Genomic DNA, 24,393 nt, shown 5'->3' with positions numbered 1-24,393 from the left:
TGGCATCGCATGTCATCAGTATGTGGGACTGACTGAGCTACTGAAAGCAGTTAAGGCTCCAGATTGTGTCTTGAGTGAGGGCACCGCCACAGCGACTCCGTTGACATTGTGGCGCGCGTTCAGCGCTGGACATGGCATAGCGCGCATGCGAATCATGAAAGCCTATATTATATAGCTCGCATCTAATCGTATCGGATGAGAAATAGACATTAAACGGCATATATAGGCTACACAACAGCTAATCACCGCGACAAACAGCGATATTATATTTGAATATGATGACCGGAATATCTCACGTTTGTCCGGTAAATTGAAATCTTCCCGGACACGTTGACCGGCACAAATTTTTTCTAACGGAAACCCTGTTACCAGAGTAGGTGACAGCATTGGGCCTTAACCAGAGTAGGTGACAGCATTGGGCCTTACCAGAGTAGGTGACAGCATTGGGCCTTACCAGAGTAGGTGACAGCATTGGGCCTTACCAGAGGAGGTGACAGACAGCATTGGGCCTTACCAGAGTAGGTGACGGACAGCGTTGGGCCTTACCAGAGTAGGTGACAGCGTTGGTGCTGTAGGTGGGACTCTGGGAGTAGGAGGGGACCACAGAGGCGGCAGCGACAGGCTGGACAGTGGAGGACACGGGGTAGATGGAGAAGGTGGAGGTGGCAGGGCTGGGCGTAGCCGGCTTTATGGCCGTGACCTGCCGGGTCTGCTGGGTCTGGGCGTACGGCGTCACACCCTGGGTGTAACCTGTTTTGGGGGCTGCAGGAGTGGGCAGCTCAGATTAGTTAAGCCTCTGGTAGATTATACAGTATTGTCTACATTCATATTCATTTCACTCAGCTCATATTTGAAAACGCAAAAGACGAACAGCGAAGTTACACAATGCACATTTAACAGCCAGTAATCAAAAAATGGGTAAACAAAACAAGATGTATCTACTGGAAACATTAGCCACTTGGTAGTCCCTCAGGCACGCAATTAAAATATGGAGAACAAAATCTGGAACGATGACATTAAAAATGTACTACCAGAGGTCAATGCTATGAGCATTTAATTGCATCTAAATAAAGGAGTAAAAAAAAGAATAAAGTATTGACCTTGAAGGCTCTTCTTCCAGGTGGAGTCCCAGGGTGTGCTGAGCGTCCCTGTCTGGTAGTAGGAGTCAGCCACGGTGGGTTGGGGCTGGGCCCCCGCGGCTGTGGGCTGCTGGTAGTACTGTTTACTGTCGTACGCTACGGCCGGAGCTGTGGAGCGCACGTACGAGTAGGTGTCCTGGAGAGGCACAGGGAGACAGGTGGTCAAACTCAAACCAGGAGGGTGTTTCAACATGACTGGTATGGACACACTTCATCCTGATGAGGTTTCTATTGGTTTGACCAAGGAGTTCAAACTGAGAAGGTGTGTGTGTGTGTGTGTGTGTGTGCTGATGATGCTACTGTTCCTTCATCCCATTGGACATCTCAGAGATTTGCCAGGACAGCTTTGTTAAAGTCTGTTGTAGAAAAACACAAACCCACGTGACCTTCACTTTCCCCACTTGTCGGTCATCAACAACGTCACTTTGCAATAGAATTTTACAAAAATTAATATTGTTCAAATGCACTTAACACTAGAACAGCCGTGCCTTTTCCACCCACTATAAGAGCGGCCAAATGACCACAGTCTTTACAATGGGAAGCTGCTACTTCCACACAAAGACCACCAGTTGGCCGGCTTGTAAATTAGCCTGCCTCCTACACAGAAAAAACTGCAAAATAGCTTCATACTAGCTTATCCTGATGTGGTTTAGAAAATGTAAGGATACTGGGTGGTAGAACGCACATATCTAGGACAAGTCATGAAAGGAGGGTCCTGAAATGTGATCAAGTGTAAAGATATAAAAAAAAAAATACTCACATGGTCAAATGACCCCACCCGTGACTGTTCTAGTGTTAATGACCCCACCCAGGGCTGTTCTAGTGTTAATGACCCCACCCATGGCTGTTCTAGTGTTAATGACCCCACCCGTGACTGTTCTAGTGTCAAATGACCCCACCCATGGCTGTTCTAGTGTTAATGACCCCACCCGTGACTGTTCTAGTGTCAAATGACCCCACCCAGGGCTGTTCTAGTGTTAATGACCCCACCCGTGACTGTTCTAGTGTCAAATGACCCCACCCATGGCTGTTCTAGTGTTAAGCATCGCTGGTGGAATGTACAGGGCTAGCTGCAACAAATAATTGGTAAGTTAATGAATTGTCTTTGATCTTGTTTGTGGAGGAAATGATGTATTTCGCTACATTTGGTTTGAAAGCCTCTACCCCTTTTTTTCAAAAATATAGCTACGATAGATTTCCAGTGGGAAAAGCTTTACAAATGTGATGGCTTTGTGTTAAAAATGTTAGAAATAATATATATATATATTTACATGGAACAAATGTCTCTACATGTCTAGAAAGAATGTCAGATCTATTTTCAGTATTTCTATTTGCTGATATGTATTTAGCAAGATTGTTTGTTTGCATGACGGTACATTCAGTAGCTACAGTTACTGTGAGAATGTATCTCCATGTTCATTACAAACCCCTAACTATTAGCTAGACAGCTGGTGGTTGACCAAGTAGAAACGCATCTCTACTGTTTAACAGTTGACAAGTCAATAAGATGAAATATGAACTGCAATTCTATAAGACCATTTGTCAATCATCACTGGTTGGTACTTTCATTCCATACCGCCGAAATAGTCCTGTCGCTAAATATGATCGAAAGATTCGATTGAGCTGGGGTTTTACTTGAATGGATGAGAGCGGGCTGCACAAATCTAATGTTTGCATTGATTAACTCGCACTGAGACGGTAGCAATAACTCATCACAGGTAAACCACAGCATCAAATGTCCTACGTGACAGCACACACTCAGTTCTAACGGCTTGGTTTGACAGGCCTTTTAAGTCTGAACACATCTGGACACCAGAGGGAAACGAAAAATACCAGCAAAGGTCCAACACCATTTTTCAATCCGCCTTAAAAACAACCTTAAATCAACTATGACGTTAAAGCAGAAAAATGAGGGGAGATTCATCCAAAACAAGTCATGAGCACACATGGCCTCGTGGCAGCGTTTTCACTAGTAGTCCTCCACCTGTTCACTAGTAGTCCTGCACCTTTTCAAGCAGGCCTAAGCCCAATGTGTCTTCAACTCTCAAGTCTCAATACAGTATGAATGCAAATAATGTTTGTTGAAAATCTAAACATTTTGGATATGCTTATTGTTTGCTAACCATTACCAAACACGACTTTGCATTATGGTCTTATGTCCTCATGTTGCCTCGAATGGGTGACCTACCACCTCCTTTCACTTCTGGCTGAGCGAGTGCATGGATTGGATGTTTCGACAAGTTACGACATGCAACCATGGAGAAGGCCCTGCCAAGAGATGTGCTGACGTGCCCTCGACCCTCAACCTTGTGGCGTTTAGCCATGGGGTCCTCAAAGCCACTTCCGCCATTGGAGAGAATCAGGCTCAGCAATATTGAGGTCATGAAATGGGTTGTATATCTCTTGCAGCAGGTGATTTGTAGATCAGTTCTTCTCTAACCGTAACAGGGCAGTAGACTTGCTGGCCGCACCGCTGGTGCCCAGTGTGGTGAGCATGCCTTCTGTTCCTTCCATGTGGGCCCAGGCCCAGTTCTAGTTCTCATCACAGGCCCAGTTCTAGTTCTAATCACAGGCCCAGTTCTAGTTCTCATCACAGGCCCAGTTCTAGTTCTCATCACAGGCCCAGTTCTAGTTCTAATCACAGGCCCAGTTCTAGTTATAGTCCTCATCACAGGCCCAGGCCCAGTTCTAGTTCTAGTCCTCATCACAGGCCCAGTTCTAGTTCTCATCACAGGTCCAGTTCTAGTTCTAGTCCTCATCACAGGCCCAGTTCTAGTCCTCATCACAGGCCCAGTTCTAGTTCTAGTTGTCATCACAGGCCCAGGCCCAGTTCTAGTTCTAGTCCTCATCACAGACCCAGTTCTAGTTCTCATCACAGGTCCAGTTCTAGTTCTAGTCCTCATCACAGGCCCAGTTCTAGTCCTCATCACAGGCCCAGTTCTAGTTCTAGTTGTCATCACAGGCCCAGGCCCAGTTCTAGTTCTAGTCCTCATCACAGGCCCAGGCCCAGTTCTAGTCCTCATCACAGGCCCAGTTCTAGTCCTCATCACAGGCCCAGTTCTAGTTCTAGTTGTCATCACAGGCCCAGGCCCAGGCCCAGTTCTAGTTCTCATCACAGGCCCAGGCCCAGTTCTAGTCCTCATCACAGGCCCAGTTCTAGTCCTCATCACAGGCCCAGTTCTAGTTCTAGTTGTCATCACAGGCCCAGGCCCAGTTCTAGTTCTAGTTCTCATCACAGGCCCAGGCCCAGTTCTAGTCCTCATCACAGGCCCAGGCCCAGTTCTAGTCCTCATCACAGGCCCAGTTCTAGTCCTCATCACAGGCCCAGTTCTAGTTCTAGTTGTCATCACAGGCCCAGGCCCAGGCCCAGTTCTAGTTCTCATCACAGGCCCAGGCCCAGTTCTAGTCCTCATCACAGGCCCAGGCCCAGTTCTAGTTCTCATCACAGGCCCAGTTCTAGTCCTAGTTCTAATCACAGGCTGCAGAGACTTGACCGTCAAGTTCCTATTAGTCCAGTAACTCTGACAAACATGGAGGACATCTTCTTCTTCTTCTTCTTCTTCTTCTTATTTCCTTTGAATTTGTGTTGCGGCTCTAAGCTGAGAAGATCCATGCGTCCCCATTGTGTAGTAGCTAGTCATGTTGAATACCATGGATATAGAGGAGTAGCTAGTCATGTTGAATACCATGGATATAGAGGAGTAGCTTGTCATGTTGAATACCATGGATATAGAGGAGTAGCTTGACATGTTGAATACCATGGATATAGAGGAGTAGCTTGTCATGTTGAATACCATGGATATAGAGGAGTAGATACAAGTGAGGTATTTTTTTAACTCCAGTTAGAGCTGGCGACATCACACCTGAAGCATTATTGGCTAAATTAGAACATTTAATTAGGGCTCATTTGGACAGAAACATTTTTAGGATTCACGTGGATGGGAGGCTGACATTTAATGGTAAAAACAGCGAACGGCAACAGGTTTGCACCCCTGTTAATTTTACCACCCCAGAGAACACTTTTGGGGCCTTTGTAATCTGGGGAACCCTGCCTCCTGGACGTGTTTAAACCACGGTGGGGTGTTGTGTTTACCTGGTAGTTCTGGGAGGTGGTGTTGTGTTTACCTGGGAACTATTCCACGTACCGTGATTAAGTCTGATCCAGGTTTAAATCAGATCCGGGCTCTAATTTCAGCTTGCGTTCGGTTCCATCAATGTGGCTCAAATAATTTGCTGCTTGGTTGCTATGCAACCAATCCTTCAGAACAAACCTGGTAGTGAGCAGGTTTACAGGCTGGTTTAGGTAATACGTGCGTCAAAAATGTCTCACAGGCGGAAACTACATCCCGAACAACAGTTCCGTCAAGTGCCTTTTAGGAAATATTCCCACTTTTTACGAGATAGATAGTTTGACTGTGTGATAGATAGATAATTTGATATTTTGAAAGTGTGATCGATAGATACATAGTTTGAAAGTGTGAGATAAAAAAAAAAAGTATATATATAAAAAAAAAAGGATATATAAAAAAAAAAAATACTCAAACCTTACTTCTGATTAAGCAGCATCACTGGCAGATTAGCCTTGAGAAATACAAGCATCTCAGCGTTTTTGGCACTCAGCCTGTTCCTCTTATCATCTAAAATATGTCCTGCTATGCTGAAAAGTCGCTCGCTATCTACACTTGTGCAAGGTGCACAGAGGAAGACCTAAAACTCGCGCGCTAATAGTTGTTGTTGCTATGGGCCTTAGCCTAGCTTAGTGACTTCCTGCTCGCGGGGTCACATGACGTCGCTGAACACTACGCTCGTGAAGTCGCGCTGGAACTCTGACCAGCACTCGTGGAACGCCTCTCGTCCAATCAAAGCACTCGGTCCCTTTATGACGTCGAGCCCAGTGTGCGCTTCGGCGCTCTCGGAGCGAATCGACGAACGCAGCAAATGCCGTATGATATTCGTGGTATTGAAAGACCTTGCGTGCGTTCCTCCGCGAGGAATTTCTTTTGAGCAGACATTACAAACTGCATATTTGTTGTCTCTTTCCGACACTGTGTAATATTGCCAGACTGGCGACGCCATTTCTCTATGTAAACTGATCGGCCGTGTTTGATCGGCCGTTTTGAGAACTCCGATCAAAACCGATCAAGGCCATATCGGCCGATATCGATCGGCGCCGATCAGATCGGAGCATCTCTAGCTGATACTCAGCTGTTTACCGAATGCTCCATCTGACTGTGATTTTACTTGTGTAATGTGGTGTGTTGACATAATTCACGCACGGAACTATGGGTTGGGAGTATTGTTCCGCACGGACAGTTGAGTGCGTGGTAACCGAGTTGTTGTTTATTCAGTTCTATTTACTGCTTGAGTGTGTTGTTGACAATCGTTCATGTCCTTCATTAAACGTTTAGTTTTGTCATTTGATACGCCGCCTACGACTCCCGTCTCTCGGCACTACAGTAAACAGTATGAGTAACGTTAGCCGCTTTTGTGCTCTCATGTAGGCCTACTTCGTATTATATTATAGCTGATGATCTTTGTGTGTGTGTATGTGACTGTCAGTCACAAGTTTATATTCTGTATATTCTTTATTTTTTTTTGCCATCCTCCCTCTAGTTTTGGTTGAAATTAGGTCGTTGTTTTCATGCGCGTTTCATGCGTGTGCACGCGGAAACAATTTGTGCGCGCACTATGCGCGTGGACAGGGCTCTCCGCCACTAATGTAAAAATTCCTGGAGGACACACTGTACCTTATTGAATCTCCAGATAATGTATTTCTGACATCTATCACTTGCTGTAGTTAAGATACTTTATTTGGTAGTCTGTCCAATGTGACACTTGCCCTCCTCCACCGGCCCTAGTTTTGGATCTAGCTTGCTGTTCATTATTTTGATAATAAATTGTAGCTAGCTAGCTATAACATCTTCATATAAATATATACTGTATATATATATATATATATATACACCATACATATACTATATATATATACCATACAGGCTAAATACTGATCACATGGCAAATGCATAATCTATTAAAGTAGCAAAGATCACACATTTGCATTGACCGCCAGTCAAACTTCTACCCCTTCCTGAGTAAATCCAACGTTCCTACGCTGAGATATGACCGTTTTAACTTGCGCCCCCCACTCGCGGATATCAGGAAGTATTAGCGCTATTGCGCTATTGGCTGTTACCGTTAGCAACACATTCCAAGCGCTAGCTAGCTAGCAAGCACATCAATGTTTCTTTGCAACAATGAACCATGTGCTTGCCAACCAACATTGATAAAGCAACATTTAGAACAGCCACAGACAGTTCCAAGCCAACTACTTTGAGAATAAACTTAAATTATTACATGTTTTAGAAAGCCTATAACATTTTCCAGGACAACACAAGATTTCCATGTTAGGTATGGAACAGGGCTCAATAATTTCCATGTTTTCCCTGTTTTCCAGGTAGCGTGGCAACTCTGGGTATGTCAACTTGCATTGCCGTCATCACAGTGGTGTGTTTGGCGCAGGGGTTAAGGCAGCCAACTACAGGTCCGAAGGTTACCGGTTCGATACTTGATTTATTTACATTTTTAGTAAAAAAAATGTTAACCTTTAACCGAAGCCTTCATGCAAATCGATTTACAATATATCTGTCGAAGTGAATCATCTATCCATCAGCAATGATAAGAAAAAATAATCTATGCCAAATCCAGGGTCCAGTTAGAAGAACATAATTTACTACTCAGAAAGGCTTCAAACACCATTGTAATCGTGTCAGTTCTTGTAAATTAGCCTACACCATCATTTTATAGCTGACGTACTTTTTTTGATGAGATTTTAGATTAGATTCAGACAATAAAATCCAGTAAAAAGTGTGTCAGAAGAGGGATTTGAACCACCGTCTTAAAATGACTCAACTTCTTCGTTGAGCTAGGAGGAAAGAAAAGCAGGTGGCGAAAACTCAAGAATGGCCTTCCACAAGGAAGTGTGCTTGCACCACTTCTCTTTAATATCTACACCAACGACCAACCAAAAAGCGCAGACACCCGCCGCTTCATCTATGCAGACGATCTTGGCATAGGTGCACAAGCCACTGATTTCACAGTTGTGGAAGACAGACTCTCCAACGCTCTGGCAGAGCTAACACCGTACTATGAAGAGAACCACCTACATGCAAACCAGGGTTTCCGTTAGAAAAATTTGGTGCCGGTCAACATGTCCGAGAAGATTTCAATGTGACGGACAAACGGGAGAAATTCCGGTCATCATATTAGAATATAATATAGGTGTTTGTCGCGGTGATTAGCTGTTGTGTAGCCTATATAGGCCTATGCCATTTAATGTCTATTTAAATTCTCATCCGATACGATTAGATCGCGAACTATATTATAGGCTTTCATGATTCGCATGCGCTACTATGGCATAATATGTCCAGGGCTGCATGCGCGCCACACTGGGCAGCCTAGTCACCTTTGCTACTTTGAATTACGACTGTAGGCTACTTTAAGATGTTTATTTCAATTGCATTAATGGGATTTGAGTATGTAATTGGTCATTTTAAGTATGCCTAGTTTAGCTTTTGATGGCTATTTGAACGGACTGCATCCATCGATCAATGAACGGACTCCACATTACGTTAACTGAAGTGTGTTAAATAGTTTCACGACAGTAATGTACGTTTTTTATATTCTCTTTCCAGTTTTACCCTTTTTATCAATAAAACAACGTCAATTCTATAACCATGTCTCGCTGATTGGGAAGGCATTAAGTCTAGCTGCCTGTCAAATCATACTTACTCGGACTCGGGAGTATGAGAATGAGGAGGATGTATCGGGGGGATACACACCCGTGGACTATTTCAACTTAGTGGCACAAATTCAACTCTAACACTATAGATAGACTAAATTGAACTAAAATGATGGACACCGACTGAATAACTGAGTGGGGGGAAGACGGGTCTCAAATGTGGAACAATTATAACATTTAATACATAAAGATAAAACATACACAAATATATAACATTGATATCCCTAAACTCAAATGTAGTGTGGTATTGTCAACCTAATCTAATCAATCCTAATTAATGGTACCAGTAGCCCAGGTTGTCGATAGTAGCGCACTACTCCCGTAGTACTTCTCCCGACTCAGGGCTGGAACGGGCACGGCAGGCTCAATCAATGAACGGGGTTGAGATGGCTAGCGTCCTTTACTAGCCGCATCTCACGGCCCTCGGTGGTCATTCACTGTGCTCTAGCACATCCAAAACACGCAGAACAATAACCTTGACTCCGGTCACTGCAGTGGTTTTATTTAGACTAGATCAAACTAAATTAACTGACTAAACCACTCGCGCCGTTGAGAGACAGGGTTGCCAGATGGGGCGGGTTACCGCCGAATGGGCTACTGGGTTTAGCGGTTATTTTCACCGGACATTGTGACCGAAGAGGTTTAAATATGTCGGTCTTCAACCGATTTTATCGGACAAAGACCGGTAATTACCGGTTAACGGAAACCCTGGTGCAAATCCATCTAAGACACAGGTGTGTGCCTTCCACCTGAGAAACCGTGAAGCCAAGCGCCAACTGAAGGTCAGCTGGTCAGGAACCTCCCTTGAACACTGTGAGCACCCAGTCTACCTAGGGGTAACCCTGGACAGATGCCTCTCTTTTAAGACCCACACTGAGAAGACCAAGTGTAAAGTGAGTGCGAGGAACAACATCATCCGCAAGCTCACTGGCACAACCTGGGGTACTAACCCACAGACTCTGAAGTCAACCGCACTAGCTCTCTGCTACTCAGTTGCCGAGTATGCCTGCCCAGTATGGGAGCGAGCTGCCCATGCCAAGAAGCTGGATCCCACCCTCAATGCTAGCTGCCGCCTTATCACAGGCTGTCTGAAATCAACACCAACAGACCGTCTGTACATCCTGGCAGGCATAGCCCCACCAGAGATACTACGAAATGCAGCAAGCAAAAAAGAGCGCCAACAACAGTCTACTGACCAAAGACATCCTCTCTTTGGCCATGTGCCAGCCAAAAGCAGCCTTAAATCAAGGAAAAGTTTTCTGAAGAGCGTCCCGCCCCTCGGAACACCGAGCACAAGCAGTGAAAGAGTCACTCAGTGGGAAGAAAGGCTGGACAAACTCCCACCAGCAACAACAATGGAGCTAAAGGCGAGCGAGGCACTGCCCCCTGGAGCAGACACCAACTACGCAGTGTGGAAATGCCTAAACAGGATAAGATCTGGTGTTGGACGTACAAAAGCCACTCTCGCCAAATGGGGATACCTAAATGACGGGGACGTTGTGTGCGACTGTGGCACTGAACCACAGACCATGCAGCACCTCCTGATATGCCCCCTGCTGGAACAGCCCTGCACATCAACGGACTTGGCAGAGTTCAATGAGAAGGGACAGCAATGTGTTCAGCTGTGGTTGAATCACATCTAGCCAAGCCTTGTAACTGACTCTCTTGTGGACAAGAAAAGAAGAAGACCCCCCTGGTAGTTCTGGTGATTACCCCCCTGGTAGTTCTGGGTGGTGGGGGGGTGTTGAGTTTACCTGGTAGTTCTGGGTGGTGGGGGGGTGTTGTGTTTACCTGGTAGTTCTGGGTGGTGGGGGGGTGTTGTGTTTACCTAGTAGTTCTGGGAGGGTGTTGTGTTTACCTGGTAGTTCTGGGAGGTGACGGGCGGGGGTGGCGGGGGCACCTCAGGCTGGCGCTGGGCGTAGCCGTAGTCCGCGGCGGCGTGTGCCGGCTGGTACCCTCCGTAGGCGGTGGCGGCGGCTGCCACGGCGACAGGCAGCGGCCTGGCTGCAGCCACGGTAGCGGCGGTGGGGGCGTACGCTGCTGCCACGCTGTGGGCCGCCACGGGGGCCTGGTGCACGGTGTAGCTGGCCACGGTGGTGGGGTGGGTGTAGGCCACACCTGCCCCCGGCTGCTGACTGGCAGAGGGGAGGGAGAGAGGGGCAGAGGTCAGGGGTAGGTCACACAAGGAAAGAGTCATGTTTGAAACGGCTCGGAATAAATATGAAATGATACAGTATACGGCCTGATATGGGAGAGCCAGTATTATTGGCCGTCTACAGAAATATCTTCTAAAAAAACATTTTCTAATTCAACATATTTCCATTGCAGCTATTCACATGAAATTTAGACCAGACATTGTAGGGTGTCCACCCACTGGTCATAGAACGTGCGAAAACGGGGTTTTGCCAGGGTTGCGCTACTTAATCACCATAAAAAAATAATGTTTTGGAAGATTTTGTCTTACATGTGTCATCATAAATGTCCATATGTATTATAGTTTTAACTCTATGTACTTGTTTTCAATGTACTTATTGTTTTAAGACTGTACTTTCAACGTTATCGTTGCTACTCAGTACCGCTTTCAGCTGCGCCGTTCTAATCCCTATCTCCGGTGATTTTCAACTATTTACAAGCTCTCTTTCTTGCAATTTCCGCGGCTTGCACCAACTTCCTATTGGCCTATATATGCCATTTAATGTCTATTTCTCATCCGATACGATTAGATGCGAGCTATAATAATATAACATGATTCGCATGCGCGCTATGCCATTATGTCCAGCGCTGAACGGGCGCCTCACTGGGAACTGAACAGACAGCATCGATCAATGAACGGACTCCACATTACGTTAACTGAAGTTTCTTAAATTGTTTGGGATTAATGTGAGTTTTCTATTTTCTCTTTCCAGTTTTACCCTTTTTTTATCAATAAAACAACGTCATTTCTATAACCAGGTCTCGCTGGTTGGGAAGGCATTTAGTTTAACTGCCTGTCAAATCATACTTACTCAGACTCGGGAGTACAACTCCTCCTCCGCCTTCACTGTGAGTAAACTGACACTGAGAATGTCATCACGTCACATTTTACCGTAATACCCTATATGTTGGTTGAAGTGCAACATCTCAGCTTTCAGGGACAGATGGAATTTTTTCGATAGCACAAACCGTTTAGAAATTACGGTAATTACAATGTTGTGTGGGGATTTGTGCCGGCGGAGGTACATTTCGGCGCAGAAGGGTTTTAAGAGGGAATTATTTTCACCGGACAATATGACCAAAGAGTTTTACATTTGTCGGACTTCAACAAATTTTACCGGACAAAGACCGGTAATTACCGGTTAACGGAAACCCTGGAATGGTCTAACAGCTGGCTCACTATGAATTGTGTGATCAATGTTCCCATTTGCTATTAATATTAGTCTTAACATTCTGAAAATAATGATATATAGGGTTGTGTAATACAAATTAATAGTTAAAAAGATAAAGTAGAATTTCATAATTTGTGTTCCATTTCTGCATAGCAGTGACCACTTGTTAGGTCTAGATTCTATTGAGATACATTCCTGTAATTGGCATGTGTATGTAAAGAGGTAAACCTTGATAACTTTTATCATCCATACATGATAGAACCATGGGGTTTGGACCATTGTTTTTCTCATACAATTCTCTTTGTGATGGATACATTTCTTGTAATCTAAAGTGAAAGCAAAATTATCTGTGTGAACACTAGACATTGGTATTAACTCAATAAAACTACACAGCTAAATTGTAACACTCCAATCCATTAAAAAAAGGTTGTGTGTGACAGGAAAGAAGTATTAAACACACTAACTGAAATGTATTTAATACTTGGTGGAGAAGTCTTTGTTTCCAACACAAGTTATTCAGCATAAGGAGTCACACAGGAACATTTTTATTTCACCACAAACATGGCCAGATTGTAATATATTGTAAAATATTGACTTGATTTGAAAAATCAAACTGCATTTATATCAGCGATGGGACAGAATAATCGTTCCCAAGGGTCAAAGTCGATCTTTAACATTAGGATAACAATTTATTCCATTCAAATAAACGTAAATTAACGGACAGAACTAATGTTGGTTCTGTAGTAGTATTTGTTGTTGTTTTTGCATTAATCACGCACAGAAAAACAATATACACAATACACAAGCATAATATTAATGTAGTTCAGTAATTGTTATTACTACTGTAGTATTGAGTGTGGAATGGGGAAGAGAGTCTTACGTCATTCAACTGCGCGCGTCATTCAACTTGTGTTTACAGTTGGGCTACTTGTTTTTAGCCTAGCCTAGCCTTGTGAGGGCTACGTTGCTAGTGTTTTTAGCTTAGACTTGTGAGGGCTACGTTCCTAGTGTAGGATTATGCGTGTTTTGTTGGTCTCTTTGTAAAAATGGCAGTGTTTACATCTCCTGGCTCTATAGTAGATCGCATGCTGAAAGTGCGTTCAGCTCGTCTTCAGCTGGAGGCGCAGGAAGGAGAAAGAGAGTGAGAGTTTCAGTTGAAGCTGAAGAGATAGGAGGCAGACACGACTATTAACAGGCATCAAACGTTAAGTTGCAGAAAGGTGAAATAGTGATGGGATCTAACGCTGGCAGGCAGTGTTCCTCAGGTTTTGATGCGAGTAAAAACATTTAATTGGTCCCTGTTTTCTGAGAGTCTGAGGCTGGACAGCTATATAGTAAGGGAAACATATGAAAATCTGCGAAGTAAATCGTTACCAAAAATGTTCTTCACCAATGTGTTTCTAAAGGTGTGTAATAACATGTACTAAAAGGTTGAAATTCAACTCCTGTGGGAAACCTCATAAAAAACTGCTCAAAGTTGGGGTACCGATAACCGATTTTCGAAAATTCGAAAATGCTTAAATTGGACTTGAGTAACTTTTGAGGGGTCAAACTAGGCATTTTTCATGATTCTGAGTTGATTGCAAGCATTTATTTGTCACCAAGACCACTTCCTGGTAGAGAAACTGCCACGCCCTTTTTTTTAGAGAGACACTCTGCTGGGCAGTAACTTACCTGTTATGGAGGCCTTCACTCTCACCTCCCATTGTGGAAGAGATGTACCAACCAGACTACCAGCTAGGTGTTCAGCTACTCACACAGCCCAGCAGAGAGTCACTATCATGGGTATGGTTAAAGACCCATAGGCCCTGTGCTGGAGGTCACATGAGTTGACCTTTAGGCCTTTGAGCTACTCACACACAGCCCAGCAGAGAGACACTCTGCTGGGCACTGATGCAGAGTCATAGGCCTCACTGCATGTGGAACGATAGAACCAGGCTTGTTCACATACACACACAGCCCAGCAGAGAGTCACTCTGCTGGGCAGTGACCTACCTGTAATGGAGGCCTAAAAAAAAAAGGGAGGTGAGAGTGAAGCTGAATAGCTTCACTCTCATGTACCAACATGAGATGTACCAAGGACTACCAGAGGTGTTCAGCTAGACACACAGCCCAGAGACAACACACCTTCCATGGGTGCTGTGACTAGGCCTGTGGCCCTATGCTGGAGGTCACATGAGCTCCAGGGCCTCAGGTCCTGCACTACCAGGCTGAGTAGGAGAGCCCTCACTGGGCCTAGCTGTCTACCAGTCACCCCTCTTCTGGTGCTCTGACCTCCAGGGCCTATGTCATACACTATCAGTCCGATTAGGAGTAACCTCACTGGGCCTAGCTGTCTACCAGTCACCCCTCTTCTGGAGCTCTGACCTCCAGGACCTATGTGATACACTGCCAGTCCGATTAGGAGAGCCCTCACTGGGCCTAGCTGTGTACCAGTCACCCCTCTTCTGGAGCTCTGACCTCCAGGTACTATGTGATACACTGCCAGTCCGATTAGGAGAGCCCTCACTGGGCCTAGCTGTCTACCAGTCACCCCTCTTCTGGAGGTCTGACCTCCAGGTACTATGTGATACACTGCCAGTCCGATTAGGAGTGACCTCACTGGGCCTAGCTGTCTACCAGTCACCCCTCTTCTGGAGCTCTGACATCCAGGCTCTATGTGATACACTGCCAGTCCGATTAGGAGAGCCCTCACTGGGCCTAGCTGTCTACCAGTCACCCCTCTTCTGGAGCTCTGACCTCCAGGCTATATGTGATACACTGCCAGTCCGATTAGGAGTGACCTCACTGGGCCTAGCTGTCTACCAGTCACCCCTCTTCTGGAGCTCCGACCTCCAGGCTATATGTGAGACACTGCCAGTCCGATTAGGAGTGACCTCACTGGGCCTAGATGTCTACCAGTCACCCCTCTTCTGGAGCTCTGACATCCAGGCTCTATGTGATACACTGCCAGTCCGATTAGGAGAGCCCTCACTGGGCCTAGCTGTCTACCAGTCACCCCTCTTCTGGAGCTCTGACCTCCAGGCTATATGTGATACACTGCCAGTCCGATTAGGAGTGACCTCACTGGGCCTAGATGTCTACCAGTCACCCCTCTTCTGGAGCTCTGACATCCAGGCTCTATGTGATACACTGCCAGTCCGATTAGGAGAGCCCTCACTGGGCCTAGCTGTCTACCAGTCACCCCTCTTCTGGAGCTCTGACCTCCAGGGGCTAACTGCTACTATGCCAGTCCGATTAGGAGTAACCTCACTGGGCCTAGATGTCTACCAGTCACCCCTCTTCTGGAGCTCTGACCTCCAGGGGCTAACTGCTACTCTGCCAGTCCGATTAGGAGTAACCTCACTGGGCCTAGATGTCTACCAGTCACCCCTCTTCTGGAGCTCTGACCTCCAGGGACTAACTGCTACTCTGCCAGTCCGATTAGGAGTAACCTCACTGGGCCTAGATGTCTACCAGTCACCCCTCTTCTGGAGCTCTGACCTCCAGGGCCTATGTGATACACTGCCAGTCCGATTAGGAGTGACCTCACTGGGCCTAGCTGTCTACCATTCAACCCTCCTCTGGAGCTCTGACCTCCAGAGCCTATGTGATACACTGCCAGTCCGATTAGGAGTGACCTCACTGGGCCTAGCTGTCTACCATTCAACCCTCCTCTGGAGCTCTGACCTCCAGAGCCTATGTGATACACTGCCAGTCCGATTAGGAGTGACCTCACTGGGCCTAGCTGTCTACCATTCAACCCTCCTCTGGAGCTCTGACCTCCAGGGCCTATGACCTACCCTATAGTGCCCGGTCTAAGTGCCTCATCATCGGACTCCTTTCCTCCATAACACCCCCTGGTTCCTCCACACCCTACCACGTGCACCAGGCGGTCCCGGGCCCCCACACTTAAGCACCCCCCCACTGATAAGGACAGCCATCCGCGACTTCCAGAAGAATGCATCCCTGGTATCCTAAAAAACGTTTTTAGTTACTAGTACAGGGGTGGCCAACCCGCGGCTCGCGAGCCGCATGTGGCTCTTTGCCTGTCTGTGTGCGGCTCTTTAATCCATTCATTAAAAGTGCGTGGCTCACTCTCTGTGTCTCGATAGACATCGTTTTGGTATGGCAATCTATGGCACTCGCCATACCTGGATTAAAAAAAAAATCCCCAGAAAATGTAATCTGAATCACGTTGTGTCATTTTGGTGATTTTATCCACTCCACACAACGGTAACTCAAAATCCTCCCGGCTCCATCTCACCCCACCAGCCAGGCGATGTAGTGGAGCGCAGGGTTGCCAGACGGGATTTGACCATTTCCAGCCCAACCAGTCTAAAAGCTGCCAAATTCACCCGTCCAGTGTGACCAAAAGTAGCCCAATCTGGCAACACTGGTGGAGCGACATCGGTTCCTCAATAAACAAGCCACAAGTAACGTTAATGTTAAAATCTTGTCCATGATTCTCGTTCATTCAGGTGGGTTAAACAAACTGTATAAACGCAATAATACTGTTGGTTCAAATGTAACATATTAATGAACATGTTCATGTCATGTTCTGTCAAACATGTTCTAATGTTATTTTAGTGAAAAAACGGACCTAACGTCACCCGCGATTGTTAAACTAACTCTAACAAGCTAGTTAGTGAACATTAAAGATTACAACAGCTAGTTTACGTATGTCAACAATGTCTCTATTCTCAATAATTTCAGTAATAATTGTACCAAATTGGGGCCAGTAAAACTAACTTGTGTGTAAGTTATATGTGTGTGCAAGCATGTTTTGATATTGTCAATCATCTCACTTTTAGTAGGTGAGCTGTAACAAAAATTATGCCAGGGAAAAAAAAGGAAAATGGACATAAAGACCTTTTTTGGTCAAAGGGCAGCAGAGACAAGTACAGGGACACAGGTGAGGTCTCACAATACTAGTGTTTTAACAGTGCAGTTAATTTAGAGTTGAGAATAGCTAAATCTGTAATGTTTTGTTTCTAGGGAGATTGAACCAGTCTGCCTGCTAGGAAATATGTAGATTACCACATACTGTAGTTGTCTCCTTTATTCATTACCTTAATGTCATATAAGTCAATTGTATAGAAACAACTCACCAAAATTGACTATTGCACAACTGATTTGGCAAAAAAAATCCACCAACAACCCCCCCACTCTGTACCTTGCCATACCTTGGCCCTTGCTGAAATGACAACACTGGTCTCATAGCCTATTGGAAATGTATTGCGTGTGTGCGTGTGTGTGAGAGTGAGAGCTTTTGTGAGCCCGCATGTATGATGTGGCTCTTTCTGGTACCCCAACCATTTTTTGGGGCTCTTAGTCTCCGACTGGTTGGCCACCCCTGTACTAGTAGTACTGGCAGGACCAGTACTACAACACATGTCCTACAACACTAGGCCCAGTCTCAGAGCCTCTTACTCAGCCACTCTACCTACCAGCCTCCCTGCCCTGGAGCTTAGACTCTAGTGTCCACAGACTAAGTCCCATTAAGTACCAGGCCTAGTAATACTTCCAGTACTTAAATTTCATGAAAAATGCCTAGTTTGACCCCTCAAAAGTTACTCAAGTCCAATTTAAGCATTTTCGAATTTTCGAAAATCGGTTATCGGTACCCCAACTTTGAGCAGTTTTTTATGAGGTTTCCCACAGGAGTTGAATTTCAACCTTTTAGGACATGTTATTACACACCTTTAGAAACACATTGGTGAAGAAATTTCTTGGTAACGATTTACTTCGCAGATTGGTCAAATATCTGGTAAAATGCCCTTACTAATAGTACAAAATGCACGCACTGCTCTGATGCAAGCGCAGGGTATTAGCAGCATGCCTTTTTTCTGTTCTGCATCCCGCCCATGCCACCCCGCCGCCACCCCCCCCCTCCCTTCTCTACAGTATTCTGTGGACATATATAGCGCCGCACATGGCAGCTATGGTTTTACAGTTTGTTGTGTTCTGTCTGCACTGCTGTCCTGTTGTTTTGTTTGCATTGCATTTGTTTAGAAAAGTAGAAATGCTCATACTGTAACGCCGAATCAAATTCCTATATGTGTATGCTTAATGTGTATGCCTAATGGCAATAAACGTTATCTCATCTCATCATTATTGTTATGTTAGCCTAATTTAAGTATTGAGAAGGAGAAATTCTTGAGGATTAATACTGGAATAAATGCGTTTTTTTTTTTTGCATTTAAGATAAAGTGATTTCTTGCCGATGATCCATGGCCGCCTTTGTGAATGTCGGCACACATCTAAAAATCTATTATTAATTCATAGCACTCACCGATTATTCGGATATGAAAAAATGTAGTTATGCACATCCCTAATTTATATAGCACATCAAATGCAACACCAAGTGCTCATGAACATGAATAAATTAAATACAAACACAATAGAACAAGAAATAGGGAGATAAAAAATACAAGTAAAAGTGCAAGTTGAAATAAACACAATAGATTAAAACCAGGCTAAAAAAGGTGCGTCTTAATAATAATAATAATAATTAATAATAATTCATTGGATTTATATAGCGCTTTTCCGAGGCTCAAAGACGCTGACAATATGGGAAAAACGGAAAACACAGAAACAACAAGCAACAGATAACATGAGCACATAGAACACAGAGTTAACGAACGGGGAAGGGGAGGTTGTATGCATGTCCATGGGGGGAGGGGGGTGGGAGGGTTAGGGGAGAAGGTTAGGGATAGGGGAGGTTGTATGCAAGTCCAGGGGGGGGGCGGGGGTGGCAGGGATGGGGGAGATGGCTAGGGGTAGGGGAGGCTGTAGGCGTGGGAGAACAGGTAGGTTTTGAGGTGGGATTTAAAAGTGAGGAGTGAGGGTGAGTCTCTGAGTGGTTGAGGGAGAGAGTTCCAGAGGCGGGGTGCGGCTCGTGAAAAGGCACGGTGACCGAAGCCTTTGAGTTTTGAGGGTGGGACAGTGAGGGGAACAATGGATGAGGATCGGAGGGTACGGGTAGGGCGGTGGGGGAGAAGGAGGTCAGTCAGGTAGGGGGGGGCCAGGCTATGGAGGGCTTTGTATGTGAGGATGAGGACTTTGAATTGTATGCGTTCTTTGATGGGGAGCCAGTGGAGAGAGTGGAGGACAGGAGTGATGTGGTCACGGGAGCGGGTGTTTGAGAGGAGGCGTGCAGCAGAGTTTTGGACCATCTGGAGTCTATGGAGGGAGCGGGAGGTGATGCCGGTGAGTAGGGAGTTGCAGTAGTCGAGGCGGGAGGAGATGAAGGCGTGGATGAGGGATTCAGCAGCGGGGGGGGAGAGGCAGTGTCTGATTTTTGCAATGTTTCGGAGGTGGAAGTAGGATGTCTTGACAATGGAACTGACGTGGGGATCGAATGAGAGGGTGGGGTCCAGAATGAAGCCGAGGTTGCGAGCCAGGGGGGAGGGGGTGATGGTAGTGTCGTCAATGGTGAGTGTGATGGGTCCGGTTTTATTGAGGGTGGATTTGGTGCCGATGAGGATGACTTCGGTCTTTTCACTGTTCAGTTTGAGGAAGTTGTGTGTGAGCCAGGTTTTTATTGCGGAGATGCAGGTTTCGATGTGAGTGAGGGGTGGGTTCTGGGTGGAGTTTGTGGTGATGTAAATCTGTGTGTCATCAGCGTAGCAGTGGAAGTCCAGGTTGAATTGGCGGATGATGTGACCGAGGGGGAGTGTGTAGCAGAGGAAGAGCAGGGGGCCGAGGACTTAAGCCTTAAACTTTCTTTAAAGATATCCACACTCTCTACCCCCAAGTCCTCCGACAAGCCGTTCCATAGTCTGGGAGCATAGCGGCCTCGCTGTGGGTCTTAAGCCCAATTTATACTTCTGCGTCGAATTTACGCGCGGCCACTGCGTTGGTCACTGCGTCGCGTTGGTCAGTGTACTCATAGCGGCATAATAGCGATCAAAAAATGTATTTTTGTTATGCTTGTTGTAAAGAAAATGTCTATAATTAGGGATGCTCCGATTTATCGGCCACCGATTTAAATCGGCCGATTTCACTCCAAATGACTCGATCGGTGATCGGCAAAAATGGCCGATCGCAAAAACCGATTTTTATTTTTTATTTTTTTTTCCTTCTTCTTTTTTTTCCCCCTGGGGAAGACAGATAACTGAACAGAAAACATAGGAGGACGTAACAGTATGTAAACCATGAAGGCCACGTTTATGATGTCTTTTATACAGCCATATCGACTGACTTGGGCTTCAGGCCCTAACTGGGTGATAGGCCAGACTTTTACTATGCCATAAAAATGGGTCTGCGTTTGCTTGGTGCCTAATGGATCAAAACTTTTGTCTAAAAAGCAAAAAATATGTAGGCTATCCAGTCAGTAGGCCTACAGTTATGTATTTTTAAAAAAATCGGTATCGGTATCGGTATCGGTTGATCTTGAGGAAAAAAATCGGTGATCGGTATCGGCCCCAAAAATCCAGATCGGAGCATCCCTATCTATAATGCATTGAAATGACATTAAACTAAGATAATACGATGGTTATCATAATTTTTCAAATCTTTATTAATAAGTAATTACAGAAAAAGTAAATGACATTTCTGTCATGGCTTCCGCATTTTGGCCTACGAGAGAGTCGGAGTCATGTCGGAATCATGTGCTACCAAGCGGACCAATCACAGTTAGGGCTGTTACGATTAGTCGACGTCATTGACGTCATCGACTACGTCAATACGTCGGTTTGCGTAATATGCGTCGGTTAGTCGTAAATAAACAAAATGGCGACTTTTTTATTATTATTATTATTATTATTTTTTTACCTTTATTTTACCAGGCGAGACAATTAAGTGTATGAGTGAAAAATGGATAGCTACTAGCTAATGTAACACAAGCAATATAGCTCACCACAGTTCGTATGTCTTGTCTTCTGGTGTTAGTAACGTTAGCTATGTAGCTGGCTAGCTACGGTAGCCTATTGTCATTGTGGTGCGAGCACCTACTGTACGTTATCTAGCTCGTAGCTCGCATGCTACGTTAGCATCAATTTAGCTAATCATAACATAGCAGCGAGAGTAACGTTAGCTAGCTATGTAGCTACTAGCTAGCTATGTGTTGTGGTGATGGACAGACTTCTAAATGGCCATGTTGGCATTCAAGTTGGCTAAACATAGCAGTGAGGCGGAGACAAAAAAGATTTTCTTTTTCCGAACAGTACAAAAATTATCGTTAGACTGATCGATAAATTAGTCGCTAGCAGGGATTAAAGCAAAAAAAAATCTCCTGACTGAAAATTTGTTCAAGCCAAGTCATATTCTCATTTTAACCTCCACTATATGTTTGTATTTTATAACGTTAGCGTTTTAAGGGAAGAAGATTCTTTTGAACAGCTTTTCTATTGCCAGTTTGCTTTTATGTGATACGCTCGGCGGAGAGGGTGATTGGCTGCCCTTTGCCCCCCCTTGAGGCCCTGTTTAAAAGTAGGGCTTTGGGGAGGGCCAGGAAGATCATGGCTGACCCCGCACACCCAGGACACGGTCTCTTCGCCCCGCTCCCCTCAGGCAGGAGGGTGCGGTCCCTAAAAACTGTGAAGGCCCGACATACAAACAGCTTTTTCCCCACAGCCATCCGGCTCCTAAATGCCGCTGCCCCCCCCCCTGACCTGACCCCCTATCTATCTATCTACCCTCCCTCCACCCCCACTGGACTGTCTGGATATGAACACTTGAACACTTGATCTCTGCACTTTATATTTATATTAATTATGACTCTTGCACTTCGATGTTGGTTTGCACTGTCTTGTCCTGTCTTGCACCTGTCCTGCTGTAAACCGTGCTCCATTGTTCCAAACCAAATTCCTAACATGTTTACATGTCATGGCAATAAAAGTCTTCTGATTCTGATTCTGATTCTGATTTATGTGATATCAATGCTGTTTTCAATTCATGAAATAAAATTGATACTTATTGCAAGGGTTGACTCTGACATACAAATAATCAGATAATGGGTGTGGCTTAGACAATTAGGGGGAGTGGCTTGTATGAAAGTGGGTGTGGCCTGTCGGTGGGGCCGAGCCGATTCGTAAAATATCTGAACCGTGTCTGTGGCACTTGTGGTTGCTGAGCTAAAGTCCTTTAACCTTCCTTTAACCACTAGGCCGGAAAAGCCTTCATTAAAGTGGGTGGCTGCTGCTGGCGTACGTTTGGGCCCAGGGAACGGGCATGGAAAGAGTCACAGTCACCAAACTCTACACACTCCTTGATTGTATCCCTACATTGTACCAAATCAACTTTCAGAGTCCTAGGCCATTCCTGGGAGGCCTTGCACGCGAGCTAGCGGGAACCTGTAGGGAGCTCTAATGCTTGATGTGAAGTGCCTAGTGTAAAAAGACATGTTCTCACACGTACAGGGAGTACAACATGTTGCATTTTCATGCCATTAGGGTTAGGGCTTCCTAGGGTTTCCTAGGGTTAGAGATGCATTTGGACTTCTGGAGTACCTCCACTACTTTCAATGGGTTCTGAAGGTCTGAGAGCAAAGGGCTTTCTACCAGGGGTAACTAACCCTGGGTAGAACCTTGGGTTCAAATCTGGAGTGTGTGGGACCAAATGTGTAGATGTGGTGAGCTAATGAAGCTCTTTGAGATTGAGATGAGAAAAGGGCGCTTGTCTCTTTAAGGCCAGGAGGGAGTTAGCGACTAGCGATGTTAGCTTAGCGCCAGTTTAACAGAAGTAACTTCACTTTTAACATGACTTCCCGTGGTCGTAGCGGGCTGGTTGACGGCTTAAAATGACCGTGGAGACCTGTAGACCTTATCCAGCCATAGTCTTGTGTTTCTACCCCGGGGCATAGCCGGTGTTATTCACGGACAAACACTCCGTAGTAGAGTGGTTCTAGTACACTGGACATATGTAGCCAATTGACGGAAATCCGTCGCGACTTGGAAAAAATTGACGGAAATCCGTCGTAGCGACGGAGAACTTTAATCCCTGCGCTAGACTAATCGATAAAATAATCGCTAGATTAATCGTTAGAAAAATAGTCGTTTGGGACAGCACTAATCACAGTGCTTACGGTTGCGTAGGCACTGCCGCGTAGAGGTGCGCGTCAACCTACAGCGTAGGCTGCGGGACTACGCAAGCTACGGCATAGGCTATGCCGTCGATTTTACGCAGAAGTATAAATTGGGCTTTAGACCGGACCCCTGGAACAACCAAGAGACCAGTACCCGAGGACATGAGGGTAGTTGTCTGTTGCTTTATTTAACAATGGAGAACATTTCAGGGTGAATTATTGAGATGAATTCTCGTCAGCATTAACGGTATCTTTGTGCCACTGTTTCCTTATCAAAACTGTGCTAAAAAGGAAGTCTGTAAAAATAAATAATCGACCGATATATATTGTTTATCTGTGAACTTTCTCCTCCATAAAATTGGCATCGGATCCAAAAATCCAGTGTTGGTCGGACTCTAACATACAGTACACGTACACACCCTGAAATAGGGGGACTATGTATAAAATGTGTTGGAATTTTTAAATAATGGTGAAACCATTATGTACATAAATACTACCAAATAAAAGCTGAGAATCTCTACTTTGACCTCACAGTTTATTTTCAAACCCAAACATTTAGAGTGTAGAGCCAAAAGTAGAACAAATTCTTCACTGTCTTGAGTACTTAAGGAGGGCACTGTATGTATGCATGCATGCATGTAAGAATAACCCAACACTTTTTGCTTATCAATGGTTATTGTGGAGGAGGGAGAAGCCGTAACACAATTGGGAGACCCCAGCCGAGCCATGTCAAAATGTACCATCAGCGCTCGGTGTTCCAACATTACAAATATCCCTGCTTCATGCCACAAAGGCATCTGTCTGTTCAATCTTTGTATTTGACATTCCATGTCTAAGTAGGGGGTGGAGTAGGACAGAAAATTTAAAATCCATCACACTGGCAGATTAATGTGCTAACCATGATAGAGGGAGGAGAAGACTTGGATTATATTGAAAAACATACCCTGTAGATTACAACAATATTTCTGAAATGCTGTACACAACAACCACCTGCCACATTCATTTGACACAGACAGAAACCATTAAGAGAAATTCCTTCAATATTTTTTGACCGCACTGATTTAGGAATGTGTTATTGCAGCA

General features: G+C 45.2%; 1 protein-coding gene across 2 annotated transcripts in view; it reads right to left on the bottom strand.

Moving 5' to 3' along the window:
* The window catches only part of zfr (zinc finger RNA binding protein), a gene marked incomplete at its 5' end in the record, with an annotated part of 88,214 nt that overhangs the window by 47,556 nt on the left and 16,265 nt on the right, over window positions 1-24,393 (bottom strand). The window contains 3 exons of one of the 2 annotated variants that reach the window (XM_080532252.1): window positions 547-762; window positions 1,101-1,275; window positions 10,796-11,072. In XM_080532252.1, coding sequence (XP_080388378.1) covers window positions 547-762; window positions 1,101-1,275; window positions 10,796-11,072 — 668 coding nt within the window. The remainder of the gene's footprint in view (window positions 1-546; window positions 763-1,100; window positions 1,276-10,795; window positions 11,073-24,393) is intronic. The other variant, XM_080532253.1, reaches the window with a different exon arrangement.

Source organism: Nansenia antarctica, assembly GCF_963989245.1.
Source record: "Nansenia antarctica genome assembly, chromosome: 5".
Classification (NCBI taxonomy): domain Eukaryota; kingdom Metazoa; phylum Chordata; class Actinopteri; order Argentiniformes; family Microstomatidae; genus Nansenia; species Nansenia antarctica.
The sequence above is the reverse complement of the archived record's forward strand: the minus strand, read 5'-3'. Positions and strand labels throughout refer to the sequence as shown.